Source organism: Scyliorhinus torazame, chromosome 14 (assembly GCF_047496885.1).
Source record: "Scyliorhinus torazame isolate Kashiwa2021f chromosome 14, sScyTor2.1, whole genome shotgun sequence".
NCBI classification, from domain to species: Eukaryota; Metazoa; Chordata; class Chondrichthyes; order Carcharhiniformes; family Scyliorhinidae; genus Scyliorhinus; species Scyliorhinus torazame.
Window position 1 is genome coordinate 207207506 of NC_092720.1, and position 16146 is coordinate 207223651.

The following is a 16146-nucleotide window of genomic DNA, read 5'->3' on the forward strand; positions in this document are numbered from 1 at the left end:
TAAAGCCTCCACATCCTTCTGGTAGTGTGGCGACCAGAATTGAACACTATACTCCAAGTGTGGCCTAACTAAGGTTCTATACAGCTGCAACATGACTTGCCAATTCTTATACTCAATGCCCCGGCCAATGAAGACAAGCATGCCGTATGCCTTCTTGACTACCTTCTCCACCTGTGTTGCCCCTTTCAGTGACCTGTGGACCTGTACTCCTAGATCTCTTTGACTTTCAATACTCTTGAGGGTTCTACCATTCACTGTATATTGCCTACCTGCATTAGACCTTCCAAAATGCATTACCTCACATTTGTCCGGATTAAACTCCATCTGCCATCTCTCCGCCCAAGTCTCCAAACAATCTAAATCCTGCTGTATCCTCTGACAGTCCTCATCGCTATCCGCAATTCCAACAACCTTTGTGTCGTCTGCAAACTTACTAATCAGACCAGTTACATTTTCCTCCAAATCATTTATATATACTACAAAGAGCAAAGGTCCCAGCACTGATCCCTGTGGAACACCACTAGTCACAGCCCTCCAATTAGAAAAGCATCCTTCCATTGCTACTCTCTGCCTTCTATGACCTAGCCAGTTCTGTATCCACCTTGCCAGCTCACCCCTGATCCCGTGTGACTTCACCTTTTGTACTAGTCTACCATGAGGGACATTGTCAAAGGCCTTACTGAAGTCCATATAGACAACATCCACTGCCCTACCTGCATCAATCATCTTAGTGACCTCCTCGAAAAACTCTATCAAGTTAGTGAGACACGACCTCCCCTTCACAAAACCATGCTGCCTCTCACTAATACGTCCATTTGCTTCCAAATGGGAGTAGATCCTATCTCGAAGAATTCTCTCCAGTAATTTCCCTACCACTGAAGTAAGGCTCACCGGCCTGTAGTTCCCTGGATTATCCTTGCTACCCTTCTTGTGAACCCGGTGTGATTGAGATCAGTGTGAATATGGACTCGGTGTGATTAGGGATCATTGTGAATGTGGACACGGTGTGATTGGGGATCAGTGTGAATATGGACTCTGTCTGATTCTAGCTCTGTATGAATATGTACCAGGTGTAATTGGGGAGGAAACAGTGTGAATATGGACCCGGTGTGATTGGGCATTAGTGTGTGTATTGACCCTGTGAGATTCTGGATTAGTGTGTGTATTGACCCTGTGAGGTTCAGGATTAGTGTGTATATTGACCCTGTGAGATTCACGATTCACACCTGCCTCATCAGCCTTGACCAGGAGAAGGCTTTTGACAGAATAGCGCACACCTACATGATGGATGTGCTCGCTAAAATGGGGTTTGGGGAGGGAATTTGTAATTGGATCAAACTGCTCTACACAAACATCTATAGCGCAGTCTCAATCAATGGGTGGGAATCAGAAAAGTTCCAGATCAAATCTGGAGTCAGGCAGGGCTGCCCTCTCTCCTCGGCCCTGTTTGTGTGCTGCATAGAACCTTTTGCCGAATACATCAGGAAGGATCCGGGTATAAGAGGAGTGACGATCCCAGGCAGTGGAGGAGTGCAAGTCAAGTCCTCCCTGTACATGGACGACGTCGCCGTCTTCTGCTCGGATCCCACGTCTGTATGCAGGCTCTTGAATGCCTGCGACCAGTTTGAACTGGCCTAGGGAGCCAAGGTAAACCGTGGCAAGAGCGAGGCCATGATCTTTGGGAACTGGGCCGACCGGTCCTTTGTCCCCATCACTGTCAGGGCAGATTACCTGAAGGTGCTGGGGATATGGTTCGGAGCTGCTGGGGCGTGCACCAAAAACTGGGAGGAGCGCATCGCCAAGGTAAGACAGAAACTGTGCGGGTGGGAGCAACGCTCCCTCTCCATTGCGGGCAAAACCCTGATCATCAGGTGTGAGGCACTCTCGGTGTTACTGTACGTAGCGCAGGTCTGGTCCATTACCCGACCCTACGCCGCAGCTGTCACCCAGGCCATCTTCAAATTTATCTGGAGATCCAAGATGGACCGTGTCCGAAGGGACACTATATACAAACCTCTGGAGAAGGGAGGGAGAAACGTACCCAACGCCTCCCTCATCCTGTTGGCCACCTTTGTGTGCAGCTGCATCCAGCTGTGCGTGGACCCCCGGTATGCAAACACCAAGTGTCACTACATATTGAGGTTCTACCTGTCCCCGGTGTTACGAAGGATCTCCCCGTCAGATTCTTCATGTACACCCGAAGGCTCTGCGCCGTTGCACGCTGCCCTCGGAGTGGCTGTGGGGGAAATGAGACGGTCACACACCTCCTTGTGGAATGTGCCTTTGCAAAGAAGGTCTGGAGAGAGATGCAGTGGTATTTGTCAAGGTTCATCCCGAGCAGCTCTGAGACACAGGACTCTGCTCTATGGACTGTTTCCAGGGACACACACCGAGACAAACATAACTGCTGCTGGAAGGTCATCAACTCAGTGAAAGACGCTCTTTGGTCTGCCCAAAACTTGCTGATCTTCCAGTGCAAAGAGCAGTCCTCGACCGAGTGTTGCAGGCTGGCATATTCCAAGATCCAGGACGTGCTGAGGGACGCACACAAGCTTGGGGCAGCTACCACCAAGGTGCAATGGGGAAAGACCACTGTGTAAGGTCTTACCAGCAAATGTACACTGAGGGGCGGGTAACAGTGTAAACCCCCCTCGGTCTGGGTCATTAACAGTCCAATATATAAAAGAAACATGACAATGTAAATGTTTAAGAAGGAATTGTAACGTAAAGAGCGATATGTGTGTAAGGTTATCAAAATTGAATGGAAGAAAGTCAAGGGAATGTGTAACTCTGATGGAAATGTACGGTCAAGACAATTCAAAATGTTCTGTAATGTTTATGATAGATTTTATGAATAAAGCATATTTTTTGAAAAAAAAAACCTGATCCCCACAAACAGGATCTAGATGGAACGACACTCCTGGAGCCCTCCCAGGGGATCAGAGGCCCCCAGCTGCATGCCCTTTGGCAGCGTGATGCCCTGGCACTGTTGGTGCCACCTAGGTGCCAGCCTGGTACTGCACAGATGTCACTGACAGCTGGCAGGGACACTGCAAGGTGCCAAGCTGGCATTTTCTTCACGCACGTGCGATTGGGTCAGCGTTGCCTGCTGTGGGTGTTAGGGGGGAGAGGGGGGGTTTGCGCATTTTGCGTTCGGGCTGTGGGGGAGGTTAGGGATTCTTTTTGGGGCCTCTGAGATCGGGACGCCATTTTAAAAATGGCGTCCCGCTCTCGCTACAATGAGGAGTTTCGGCAAGCGGAGCTCCCCATTGTAAAAGAAACGGGTCTTTGTGCAGCCTCAGCCGTGCATTGCCAGCTCAGGCCCCTTTGTTCAAAAAGGGGAGCAGAGACAACCCCGGCAACTATAGACCGGTGAGCCTCACGTCTGTAGTGGGTAAAGTCTTGGAGGGGATTATAAGAGACAAGATTTATAATCATCTAGATAGGAATAATATGATCAGAGATAGTCAGCATGGCTTTGTGAAGGGTAGGTCATGCCTCACAAACCTTATTGAGTTCTTTGAGAAGGTGACGGAACAGGTAGACGAGGGTAGAGCAGTTGATGTGGTGTATATGGATTTCAGCAAAGCGTTTGATAAGGTTCCCCACGGTAGGCTATTGCAAAAAATACGGAGGCTGGGGATTGAGGGTGATTTAGAGATGTGGATCAGAAATTGGCTAGCTGAAAGAAGACAGAGGGTGGTGGTTGATGGAAAATGTTCAGAATGGAGTACAGTCACAAGTGGAGTACCACAAGGATCTGTTCTGGGGCCGTTGCTGTTTGTCATTTTTATCAATGACCTAGAGGAAGGCGCAGAAGGGTGGGTGAGTAAATTTGCAGATGATACTAAAGTCGGTGGTGTTGTCGATAGTGTGGAAGGATGTAGCAGGTTACAGAAGGATATAGATAAGCTGCAGAGCTGGGCTGAGAGGTGGCAAATGGAGTTTAATGTAGAGAAGTGTGAGGTGATTCACTTTGGAAGGAATAACAGGAATGCGGAATATTTGGCTAATGGTAAAGTTCTTGAAAGTGTGGATGAGCAGAGGGATCTAGGTGTCCATGTACATAGATCCCTGAAAGTTGCCACCCAGGTTGATAGGGTTGTGAAGAAGGCCTATGGAGTGTTGGCCTTTATTGGTAGAGGGATTGAGTTCCGGAGTCGGGAGGTCATGTTGCAGCTGTACAGAACTCTGGTACGGCCGCATTTGGAGTATTGCGTACAGTTCTGGTCACCGCATTATAGGAAGGACGTGGAGGCTTTGGAGCGGGTGCAGAGGAGATTTACCAGGATGTTGCCTGGTATGGAGGGAAAATCTTATGAGGAAAGGCTGATGGACTTGAGGTTGTTTTCGTTGGAGAGAAGAAGGTTAAGAGGAGACTTAATAGAGGCATACAAAATGATCAGGGGGTTGGATAGGGTGGACAGTGAGAGCCTTCTCCCGCGGATGGATATGGCTGGCACGAGGGGGCATAACTTTAAACTGAGGGGTAATAGATATAGGACAGAGGTCAGAGGTAGGTTCTTTACGCATAGAGTAGTGAGGCCGTGGAATGCCCTACCTGCTACAGTAGTGAACTCGCCAACATTGAGGGCATTTAAAAGTTTAATGGATAAACATATGGATGATAATGGCATAGTGTAGGTTAGATGGCTTTTGTTTCGGTGCAACATCGTGGGCCGAAGGGCCTGTACTGCGCTGTATTGTTCTATGTTCTATGTTCTAGGCCCCCTATTCAAAGCGAGTCGCGTTGAATAGCCGTGTGTTTCTCGGCACTGCGAGTGCCGGGAGACACGCTCGCTCGGGGACTTTGTTCCCTTTTGGGAAGGTCGCGTCCAGTATGTTTTCTAGGAAGTGGCATTTCTATATATTGCATGGAGAGAGAGAGTGACTTTACCCAATCCAAAGAGACGATAACAGGAAGCATGGAATGATGCTGACTTTACCAAGAGTATCCTAGCATTACTGTTTAACTGTTCACACCACCAGTGGTAATCGCTTGTCTCCTAATTCTCCTGTATGTTCAGCAGTGGTGTCCTTTCTCACTATAAACTTATTTATTTTAGTCGATCCATCTGTTTACCATGCACAAGGGAAACAACGAGAGGCTTGCGGAAACGATACCCAGGAACAACCTGTAGAGATCACGGTACGTGTGGGAAATGGAATGCAAAGCCAGTCTCCAGATGAATGTGCGAATGACGGTGTATGGTTATTGAAGGCTTCCTTCATGATTCATTGCAATTGACCAGGCAATTTCAAAGTAAACGATAAACCCAAAGTTATATGTTCCATTTGAACACTGCAACTGACGCATAGTCAGTAGATATTTGAATAGGAAAAGAGTTAACAAAGTGAGCATGGAGCCTATAGAAAGCGTGACTGGGGAATTCATAATGGAAAGCATTAGGGCTATGGCGGATAAACTAAACAGGTATTTTGTATCACGAGAGGATACCAGTAACATTCCAGAAATAGATACAAATCAGGAAATGGAAGGGAGCGAGGAGCTCAGGAAAATTACAATCCAGGGAAGTGTTGCTAAATAAATTGTTGGGTTTGCGGGCTGAGAAATCCCCAGGCCCGGATGGGCTTCACCCTAAGCTCTTGAAAGAAGTGTCCCAGATTTGATTCCCGCTTTGGTCACTGCCTGTGCGGAGTCTGCACATTCTCCCCGTGTCTGCGTGGTTTTCCTCCGGGAGCTCCAGTTTCCTCCCACTAGTCCTGAAAGACGTACTGTTAGGTAATTTGGACATTCTAAATTCTCCCCCCGTGTACCCGAACATGTGCTGGAATGTGGTGACGAGGGGATTTTCACAGTAACTTCATTGCAGTGTCAATGTAAGCCTACTTGTGACAATAAAGATTATTATATCATTATTATTTTCCCAAATTCCCTAGATTCAGGGAATGTTCCATTAATTTGGAAGATAGCACATGTAACTCGTTTATTCAAAAAGGTGGAGGAAGACACAAAGCAGAAAACTACAGGCCAGTTAAGTTAACTGTCATAGGGAAAATGTTAGAAGACATTACTAAAGATGTTATAGCAGGACACTTGGAAAAAATCATGGCAATCAGGAAGAGACAACATGGTTAGATGCTGAGAGGTTGTTTCCCCTTGTGGGAGAGTCTAGGACCAGAGGGCATAATCTGAGAGTAAGGTGTTGCTCGTTTAAGACAGAGATAAGGAGGAATTTTGTCTCTCAGGGGATAGTGAATCTGTGGAATTCTTTACCGCAGAGAGCTGTAGAGGCTGGATCATTAAGTATGTTCAATGCTGAGATTTTTAACCAATCAGGGAATTGAGGGTTATGGGATAAAGCAGGAAAGTGGAGTTGAATGGTGAAGCAGGCTCGATGGCTCCTACGGCTTATGGTTTTGTGAAAGGCACGTTTAACTAATTTATTGCAGTTCTTTGAAGGAGTCACATGTAGGATGGCACAGTGGTTCACACTTGTTGCTTCACAATGCCAGGGTCCCAGGTTCGGTTCCCAGTTTGGGTCACTGTCTGTGCAGAGTTCGCACGTTCCCCCTGTGTCTATCTGGGTTTCCTCCGGATGCTCCGGTTTCCTCCCACAAGTCCCGAAAGACGTGCTATTAGGTGAATTGGACATTCTGAATTCTCCCTCTGTGTACTCGAACAGACGCCGGAGTGTGGCGACTCGGGGCTTTTCACAGTAACCTCATTACAGTGTTAATGTAAGCCTACTTGTGACAATGAAGATTATTTTAAAAAAATGTACTGTGGATAAAGGGGAACCGCCGGATATACTGTTTTTTAAAAACAAATTTCGAGTACCCAATTCATTTTTTCCAATTAAATGGCAATTTAGTGTGGCCAATCTACCTAGCCTGCACATCTTTGGGTTGTGGGGCCAAAACCCACGCAGACACAAGGAGAATGTGCAAACGCCACACTGATAGTGACCCAGGGCCAGGATCGAACCTGGGTCCTCAGCACCGTGAGGCAGCAATGCTAACCACTGTGCCACCGTGCCGCTTCTGGTGGATATATTGTACTTTGATTTCCAGTTGCTACATCAGGGGTTTAATTTGATTTGATTCGTTTTATTGTCACATGTACCGAGGTACAGTGAAAATATTATTCTGCGTATAGCCCAGACAGATTGTTCCATGTGTGAAAACACATAGGACATGCATAAATAGACAATGTAAATGCATAGACGCAGTCAACCGGTGAAGCATACGGAGTGTAGTACTACTGAGTAGAGAAAATGTGTGAAGAGACCAGTTCAGTCCACAAGAGGGACATTCTGGAGTCTGGTAACAGCGGGGAAGAAGCTGTTTTTGAATCTGTTAGTGCGCATTCTCAGACTTTTGTATCACTTGCCCAATGGAAGAGGTTGGAAGAGAAAATAACCCAGTTGGGAGGGGTCTTTGATTATGCTGTCCGTTTTCCCAAGGCAGCGGGATTTGTAGACAGAGTCAATTGATGGACTGGGCGGTGTTCACAATGCTCTTACGGTCTTGGGCCGAGCAGTTGCCATACCAGGCTGTGATGCAGCATGATAGGATGCTTCCTATGGTGCATCTGTAAAAATTGGTAAGAGTCAATGTGGACATGCTGAATTTCTTTAGTTTCCTGAGGAAGTATAGGTGCTGTTGTGATTTATTGGTCATAGCGTCGACGTGGGTGGACCAGGACAGATTGTTAGTGATGTGCACCCCGAGGAATTTGAAGCTGCTAACCATCTCCACCTCGGTCCCGTTGATGCTGACAGGGGTGTGTACAGTACTTTGCTTCCTGAAATCAATTACCAGCTCTTTAGCTTTGCTGGCATTGAGGGAGAGATTGTTGCCGTTGCACCATTCCACTAGGTTCTCTATCTCACTCCTGTATTCGGACTCGTCGTTATTCGAGATCCGGCCCTCTATGGTTGTATCGTCAACAAACTTATAGATAAGAGTTGGAACCAAATGTTGCCATGCAGTCGTGTGTGTACAGGGAGTATAGTAAGGGGCTAAGTACGCAGCCTTGCGGGGCCCTGGTATTGAGGACTATCGTGCAGGGGGTGTTGTTGTTTATTCTTACTGATTGTGGCCTGTGCATCAGAAAGTTGAGGATCCAGCTGCAGAGTGAGGAGCCAAGTCCTAGGTTTTGGAGCTTGCTGTGAGATTATGGCGTTGAAGACGGAGCTGTAGTCCATAAAAAGAAGTCTGATGTAGGATAGAACTTTAGACTCTTCATATCACAGCAACTAAAACGTCTAACATCTGGCAGTCTGTTCCAGAGGCTCACCACTCTCTGTGTGAAGAAATTTCCCCTCTGGTCTCTGGAACTGCACGTGGTTGAGGCCTATCAAAGAAAATGTTTAGGTTTCAAGGTCTTAAAAATGAGCCATCACCACTGCAACAATAAAAAAGAACAGATTAAGGACATAATATGACATGGTGTCATAATATGAAACTTTGCTCGTGGATCAAGCTGGCTCGCTGGAATTATTGTCTCTGAGACTGGACTCCTGATTTACCCAATAGACATGTAGGGACAGATCATTTGTAAACATGTGGATCGCCTGAGGAGGAGAGTGTCCAGCAGTCAGTATTGTCACCAAGAAATGTTTTTGCAACCTGTAAGCACAGAAGTACCTGATCGACTTGTTATAGACATAACTCATTTATTCCTGGACGGGGTGGCCCAGTGGTTAGCACTGCCGCCTCACAGCAGCAGGGTTCAATTCGGACCTTGGCTGGCTGTCTGTGTGGAGTTTGCGCAATCTCCCCGTATCAGCGTGGGTTTCTTCCGGGTGCTCCAGTTTCCTCCCACAGTTCAAAGATGTGCAGGTTAGGTGGGTTGGCCATGCTAAAATTGGCCCATATTGTCCAAAGGCTCGGTGGGGATACGGTGGGGGATTGGGCCTAGGTAGGGTGCCCTTTCGAAGGGTCGGTGCAGACTTGATGGGCCAAATGTCCCCCATCTGGCAGTGATTCTAAGCAAGTAGTAACGAACTGTGTCAGAAGAGGTACCCGTTATTGCAGTTTCTGTTAATGCTGAAGTTGTGGAGGCATCTCAGACTACAGAATTACGCCGCTCTTCAAGAACCAAAAAGCCTATCAAAGATTTCTTTTAAATAAATTTTGAGTACCCAATTCCTTTTTATTCCAATTAAGGGGCAATTAACGTGGCCAATCCACTCAGCCTGCACATCTTTGGGCAGTGGGGGTGAGACCCACGAAGACAATGTGCAAACTTCACACGGACAGTGACTCTGGGCCGGGATCGAACCCGGGTCCTCAGTGCCGTGCCTCTGTTGTGGAGCTGTGGAGCTCTCGCAAAGCTGCCTTTAAATCCGCGCATTGACTTGTTAACTGTGCTACCTGTTGTTCTGTCTCTTCTCGTACCAAGACTGCGCGCTGTGTATCTTGGTAGGCTCTATCGTACTAGGTCTGAAAGCTACTAAGGTGAACAAGATTGCTGTGCTTGTTTCACATCAACCATCTCCTTATTCTTAGCTGCCAACTGTTCCCGGAGTTGCTCAATTATCTTGTCACTTTCAGTATTGTTTCCCTCATTCTTCTCTTCTTTCTCAACTAACTGCCTGCGGAGCGTCTTCACGACCTCCTCTGTGCCTCGCAACTGTGCCAAACAGTTGCCATCGGCTTTTGGACTTTCACTGCATTTTTCTTATGGACCTCAGTTAGGTTGCACCACCAAGTTTGTCCTATGCTTCCTGGACCTGACTCGTCAATTGCACAAAAATTGGACCAAAGGGGCCATTCTTTCCCCTTCAAATACTTCCTCAACTCTTCCCCCCATATGGGTCATTGCTCTGCTCCGTTGGTCGCTGCGACCTCGGGTTCCTGTGGGTTCATTAAACGTTCCAACGCTTTTGTGGCCATTGCTTCTAATCTCTTTTTTAATTTCTCTTTTCTCTCGTTTCTTACAGTTAGCCTCTGTTTCCTATCGTTAATTTGGGACAGGGTGATAAGGTGGCAATTTGAACTGCCGGTATGGCCTAAGCTATTTTCCGGTTCACAATTCCCTCGATAGTTTCGACACAATCTAACGAGTTTACCGTATATCCCTGTTAGTACACATGCAGGTTAGTACACACTTCCAAAATTCGGTGATTTGGTCGATATGGGACTTGCACTTGTGGTTCTTTCTTTCTCTCGCAATTGGATTTCAAAGTTTTGTGGGTTCTCTAGGAGTGACAAGTCACTCCTAAATTGAGTCCCTTCAGAGGTCGGCAATAATATTGACAATCAGAATATTATCCCACTAGCATCACCAATAATGTTGCTCTTTAGAGTTGCCAATATGATACTGAGGCTCTTTTTATGATATGATGTTATGTCCCAACAGCGTCGCCAATACTGTGGTTGTTTCTATTTCTCTTACTGAACCACAAGGTTTCCCGTATATCAATCAAATGACCACACAATCAGTTAGTCAGTTCAATTCAAAGATGGTTTATTTACACACAAGGGTTACTTCAACATGCAAGCACAATATACTACAAGTTAAACGACAATAACCTATACTTAACTTCAGGCGACCGGCACTGTGCAAGTGGATAAGGCCTTTATCTTAATCTCACGTGGCTGGTTTGAAGAAGTGGCTCTGTCTCTGCTGGGCTCATTCGTCAGGTAGCGATCGTTGGTCTTGAACTTGGCTGTCTGGTCATTATGCTGCAGTTGGGCTGGCACAGGCCAGATCCAAAAGAGGCCGAACGCATGGCTGTGTCCCGTTTTATCCATCTAGGGTTTCGCGTTCTTTGGGGCGGTCCTTAACCTTGGACCCAATAATTCGACAGGCTTTGATCACTGCCTTCGATTTTCGCCAATAAGGGGCGGGTGCCTTGGTAGCTGGGCGGGTCCTTAGCGGTCATTGACCTTGGCAGTTGGGCTTTCTGAGTAAAGGGGAGTAGCGCTGATCAGTCTGTGTCTGTATCGGTTTCTTGCGTGCAGTCCTATTGTTCTGGGGAAATGGGCCTTTAGAATGCAAACGAGTGGAGGTTTCGATCAGGTCTAGCTATCTGCGTTTCAAATACACAGAAGCTCTGTATCTGTCTGAGCCCTGGGTTGGCCATAATTCCCATGGTCCTTTGCAGGTGGCCATCTCAGATGGCTGCAATCCTTCGGCCCTCCAAGCCTGCATTGACAATGCTGCCCATCTGAACTAAAACCCCCTACCCTTCCCATATCCCTCTATTCCCATCCTGTTCATGTATTTGTCTAGACGCCCCTTAAAAGTCACTATCGTATCTGCTTCCACCACTTCCCCCAGCAGCGAGTTCCAGGCTCCCACCACCTTCTGAGTAAGAAAACTTGCCTCGTACATCTCCTTTAAACCTTGCCCTTCACACCTTGAACCTACGCCCCCTAGTAATTGACTCTTCCACCATGGGATAAAAGCTTCTGGCTATCCACTCTGTCCATGATTTGCGGTGATTGTCCCTTTAAGGACAACACAGCAGAAGAGGGCCCCCTGTCTTAAAGGGGCCAGTTTGGCCCGAGACTGGGTAATCACCCAGGGGGGTGGAGTCCTCTCTTGGGTAGGAGACGTGTAGAAGTGAGGTAGGGGCTGGGAGCAGCCGGATGTGCTGCTCTAGGTCAGACGGTGGGGGTCAGGGGGGATTGCTGGCCTCTGTGCAGTTTTTCTTATTAATAAATAACTTTTTTGTTTCTAATGAAGTCTGTGAATGTGCAGCATTACAGGATGTAAGGAGGCTACAAAGAGACACAAGGTATAAATAGGAAAAATCTGCAAATCGGAGTATCATGCGGACAAATGGGAAATTGTCCCTTTTGGCAGGAAGAATAAAGAATAATATTATCATCTAAGTGGGGAGAGATTGCAGAGCTTTCTGAGGTGCAGAGAGATCTGGGTGCTCCAGTGCATAAATCACAAAAGGCTTGTGTACAGATCCAGCAAATAATCCGGAAAGCCAATAGAATGATGTCATTTATTGAGAGGGGAAATGAATACAAACGTTCGGGAGGTTAATATTCCGTTGTTCGGGGCACTGGTGAGACTACATCCGGAGCGTTTACAGTATTGATTACCTTATGTATGTAAAGATGTAAATGGGTTAGGAAGAGCACAGAGAAGGTTTACTATTCTTATACCAGGAATGGGCAGGTTGGCTTATGAGGAAAGATTGGAGAGGTCAGGTTTGTACCCACGGGAGTTTAGAAGGTGAAGAGGCTACTTGATTGAAACCTTTAAGATCCTGGGGGCTATAGATAGGGTGGATGTGGAGAGGTTTTAGCTCAGACGGGCAGCATGGTTAATGCAGGCATGGAGGGCCGAAGGGTAGCAGCCATCTGAGATGACCACCTGCAAAGGACCATGGGAATTATGGCCAACCCAGGGCTCAGACAGATACAGAGCGTTTTCTCTTGGCTGAGAATCTGGAACTAGGGAGTCACTGTTTAAAAATAAGGGATCGCCCATTTAATACGGCGATTAGGAGAATTTCTTTCTGTGAGAGTTGTGAGTTTCTGGAACTCTCTTCCGCAGAAGACAGTGGAAGCGGAGTCTGCAAATATATTTCAGGCAGTGGTACATAGATTTGTGATTGCCAAGAGGGTGAAAGGTTATCCGGGCTTGAGGTTACAATTGTTCAACCATGTTTGTATTGAATGGCAGGCTTGAGAGGCCGAGTGGCCTGCTCCTAATCCGTTTGTATGTAACTGCCTGGTGGTGCATCGGACTCTCATTGTATCGGATTCTCACTCTATTTGACCAATGTGCATTCTCACTGCACCTGACCGGTGCTGCATCTGACCTGTGTGTATTTAACACTGCAACTTACCGGAATGCATTTAACATGTACCGCATCTGACCGGCATGCATTTAACACGTACTGCATCTGGCAGTTTAACATGTACGGCATCTGACCTGCGTGCATTTAACATATACCGCATCTGACTGGCGTGCATTTAACACGTACCATATCTGACCAGCATGCATTTAACATGTACTGCATCTGACCGGTGCTGCATCTGAGCCGTGTGTGCATATAGCACCTACTGCATCTGACCGGCATGCATTTAACACGTACTACGTCTGATTGCCATGCATTTACATGTACTGCATCTGACTGGCATGCATTTAACACATACTGCATTTGACTAGCGTGCATTTAATACATACTGCATTGGACTGGCGTGTATTTAACACCTATTGCATCTGCCCGGCGTGCATCTTACGCGTACTGCATTTGAGATACGTGTATTTAACACGCACTGCATCAGGTCGCTGCATCAACTGACCGCACAGCATCCAACCTGCACTGGGATGGACCCGCACTATAAACATGATTTGCAGTGTAACTGAGAGGCACTGCCTGCACTGTAACTGTGTGTCTGAGTGGTGGGGAGCTGTAGACTTTGGGTTGGGGCACGTGGTCAGGGAACTGCTTCATTGGGTCGCATTTTTCACCTCATTTTGTTCTGTACAGATGTGGAGATGTTACCGACGCCCGGGCCGGTCCCGGCTAACTTTGTGACTCGTAGCGGTTGGGTGGAGACATTGGCGTACGTCACGATAAAGACAGCGGCGGTTGTAAGTGATGACTCGACTGTTCCTCTGACTGGAAGAACCGCTGAAATTATCTTCCAAAGATGTAACTCCCCCTCAGTGCTGCCGGCACATTGCAACTTGGGAGGCAACACACCACAGTGAAAGCTGCCCCCTGTGAACACTGCTCAAGCACTCCCCCCTCCCCCCGTGTAACAAGTCCTACAACACAGGTTAAAGTCCAACAGGTTTGTTTCGAATCACTAGCTTTCGGAGCACTGCTCCTTCCTCAGGTGAATGAAGAGGTGGGTTCCAGAAACACATATGTAGACAAAGCTAGTGACATTGAAACAAACCTGTTGGACTTTAACCTGGGTGCTGTAAGACTTCTTACCGTGCCCACCCCAGTCCAACGCCGGCATCTCCACATCATGACTCCCCCCCCCCGGGAGGGGCAGATCACTGAACTGTGATCACAAGCTGGTTTCCACCCACCCAATAAGCGATGTGAACTGCCTTCCATTGACTGCCCCCTTCACATGCTGGCATCGAAGATGTTTCAAGCCCAGGGATTATCATCTGACTGAAGGAGCAGTTCTACAAACAAAGAACAAAGAAATGTACAGCACAGGAACAGGCCCTTCGGCCCTCCAAGCCCGTGCCGAACATGCTGCCCGACTAAACTACAATCTTCTACACTTCCTGGGTCCGTATCCTTCTATTCCCATCCTATTCATATATTTGTCAAGATGCCCCTTAAATGTCCCTATCGTCCCTGCTTCCACTACCTCCTCCGGTAGTGCGTTCCAGGCACCCACTACCCTCTGCGTAAAAAACTTGCCTCGTACATCTACTCTAAACCTTGCCCCTCTCACCTTAAACCTATGCCCCCTAGTAATTGACCCCTCTACCCTGGGGAAAAGCCTCTGACTATCCACTCTGTCTATGCCCCTCATAATTTTGTATACCTCTATCAGGTCGCCCCTCAACCTCCTTCGTTCCAGTGAGAACAAACCGAGTTTATTCAATCGCTCCTCATAGCTTATGCCCTCCATACCAGGCAACATTCTGGTAAATCTCTTCTGCACCCTCTCTAAAGCCTCCACATCCTTCTGGTAGTGTGGCGACCAGAATTGAACACTATACTCCAAGTGTGGCCTAACTAAGGTTCTATACAGCTGCAACATGACTTGCCAATTCTTATACTCAATGCCCCGGCCAATGAAGGCAAGCATGCCGTATGCCTTCTTGACTACCTTCTCCACCTGTGTTGCCCCTTTCAATGACCTGTGGACCTGTACTCCTAGATCTCTTTGACTTTCAATACTCTTGAGGGTTCTACCATTCACTGTATATTCCCTACCTGCATTAGCCCTTCCAAAATGCATTACCTCACATTTGTCCGGATTAAACTCCATCTGCCATCTCTCCGCCCAAGTCTCCAGACAATCTAAATCCTGCTGTATCCTCAGACAGTCCTCATCGCTATCCGCAATTCCACCAACCTTTGTGTCGTCTGCAAACTTACTAATCAGACCAGTTACATTTTCCTCCAAATCATTTATATATACTACAAACAGCAAAGGTCCCAACACTGATCCCTGAGGAACACCACTGGTCACAGCCCTCCAATTAGAAAAGCATCCCTCCATTGCTACCCTCTGCCTTCTATGGCCTAGCCAGTTCTGTATCCACCTTGCCAGTTCACCCCTGATCCCGTGTGACTTCACCTTTTGTACTAGTCTACCATGAGGGACCTTGTCAAAGGCCTTACTGAAGTCCATATAGACAACATCTACTGCCCTACCTGCATCAATCATCTTAGTGACCTCCTCGTAAAACTCTATCAAGTTAGTGAGACACGACCTCCCCTTCACAAAACCGTGCTGCCTCTCACTAATACGTTCATTTGCTTCCAAATGGGAGTAGATCCTGTCTCGAAGAATTCTCTCCAGTAATTTCCCTACCACTGAAGTAAGGCTCACCGGCCTGTAGTTCCCGGGATTATCCTTGCTACCCTTCTTAAACAGAGGAACAACATTGGCTATTCTCCAGTCCTCCGGGACATCCCCTGAAGACAGCGAGGATCCAAAGATTTCTGTCAAGGCCTCAGCAATTTCCTCTCCAGCCTCCTTCAGTATTCTGGGGTAGATCCCATCAGGCCCTGGGGACTTATCTACCTTAATATTTTTTAAGACACCCAACACCTCGTCTTTTTGGATCACAATGTGACCCAGGCTATCTACACCCCCTTCTCCAGACTCAACATCTACCAATTCCTTCTCTTTGGTGAATACTGATGCAAAGTATTCATTTAGTACCTCGCCCATATCCTCTGGCTCCACACATAGATTCCCTTGCCTATCCTTCAGTGGGCCAAACCTTTCCCTGGCTACCCTCTTGCTTTTTATGTACGTGTAAAAAGCCTTGGGATTTTCCTTAACCCTATTTGCCAATGACTTTTCATGACCCCTTCTAGCCCTCCTGACTCCTTGCTTAAGTTCCTTCCTACTTTCCTTATATGCCACACAGGCTTCGTCTGTTCCCAGCCTTTTAGCCCTGACAAATGCCTCCTTTTTCTTTTTGACGAGGCCTACAATATCACTCGTCATCCAAGGTTCCCGAAAATTGCCGTATTTATCTTTCTTCCTCAC

At 47.3% G+C, this 16146-nt stretch overlaps 1 protein-coding gene across 1 annotated transcript in view; it reads left to right on the top strand.

Moving 5' to 3' along the window:
- LOC140390394 (complement C2-like) overlaps nt 1-16146 on the top strand; it is a 154258-nt gene that overhangs the window by 91922 nt on the left and 46190 nt on the right. The window contains exons 14-15 of the mRNA XM_072475532.1: nt 5067-5149; nt 13434-13537. Of these exons, the coding sequence (XP_072331633.1) occupies nt 5067-5149; nt 13434-13537 (187 nt within the window). The remainder of the gene's footprint in view (nt 1-5066; nt 5150-13433; nt 13538-16146) is intronic.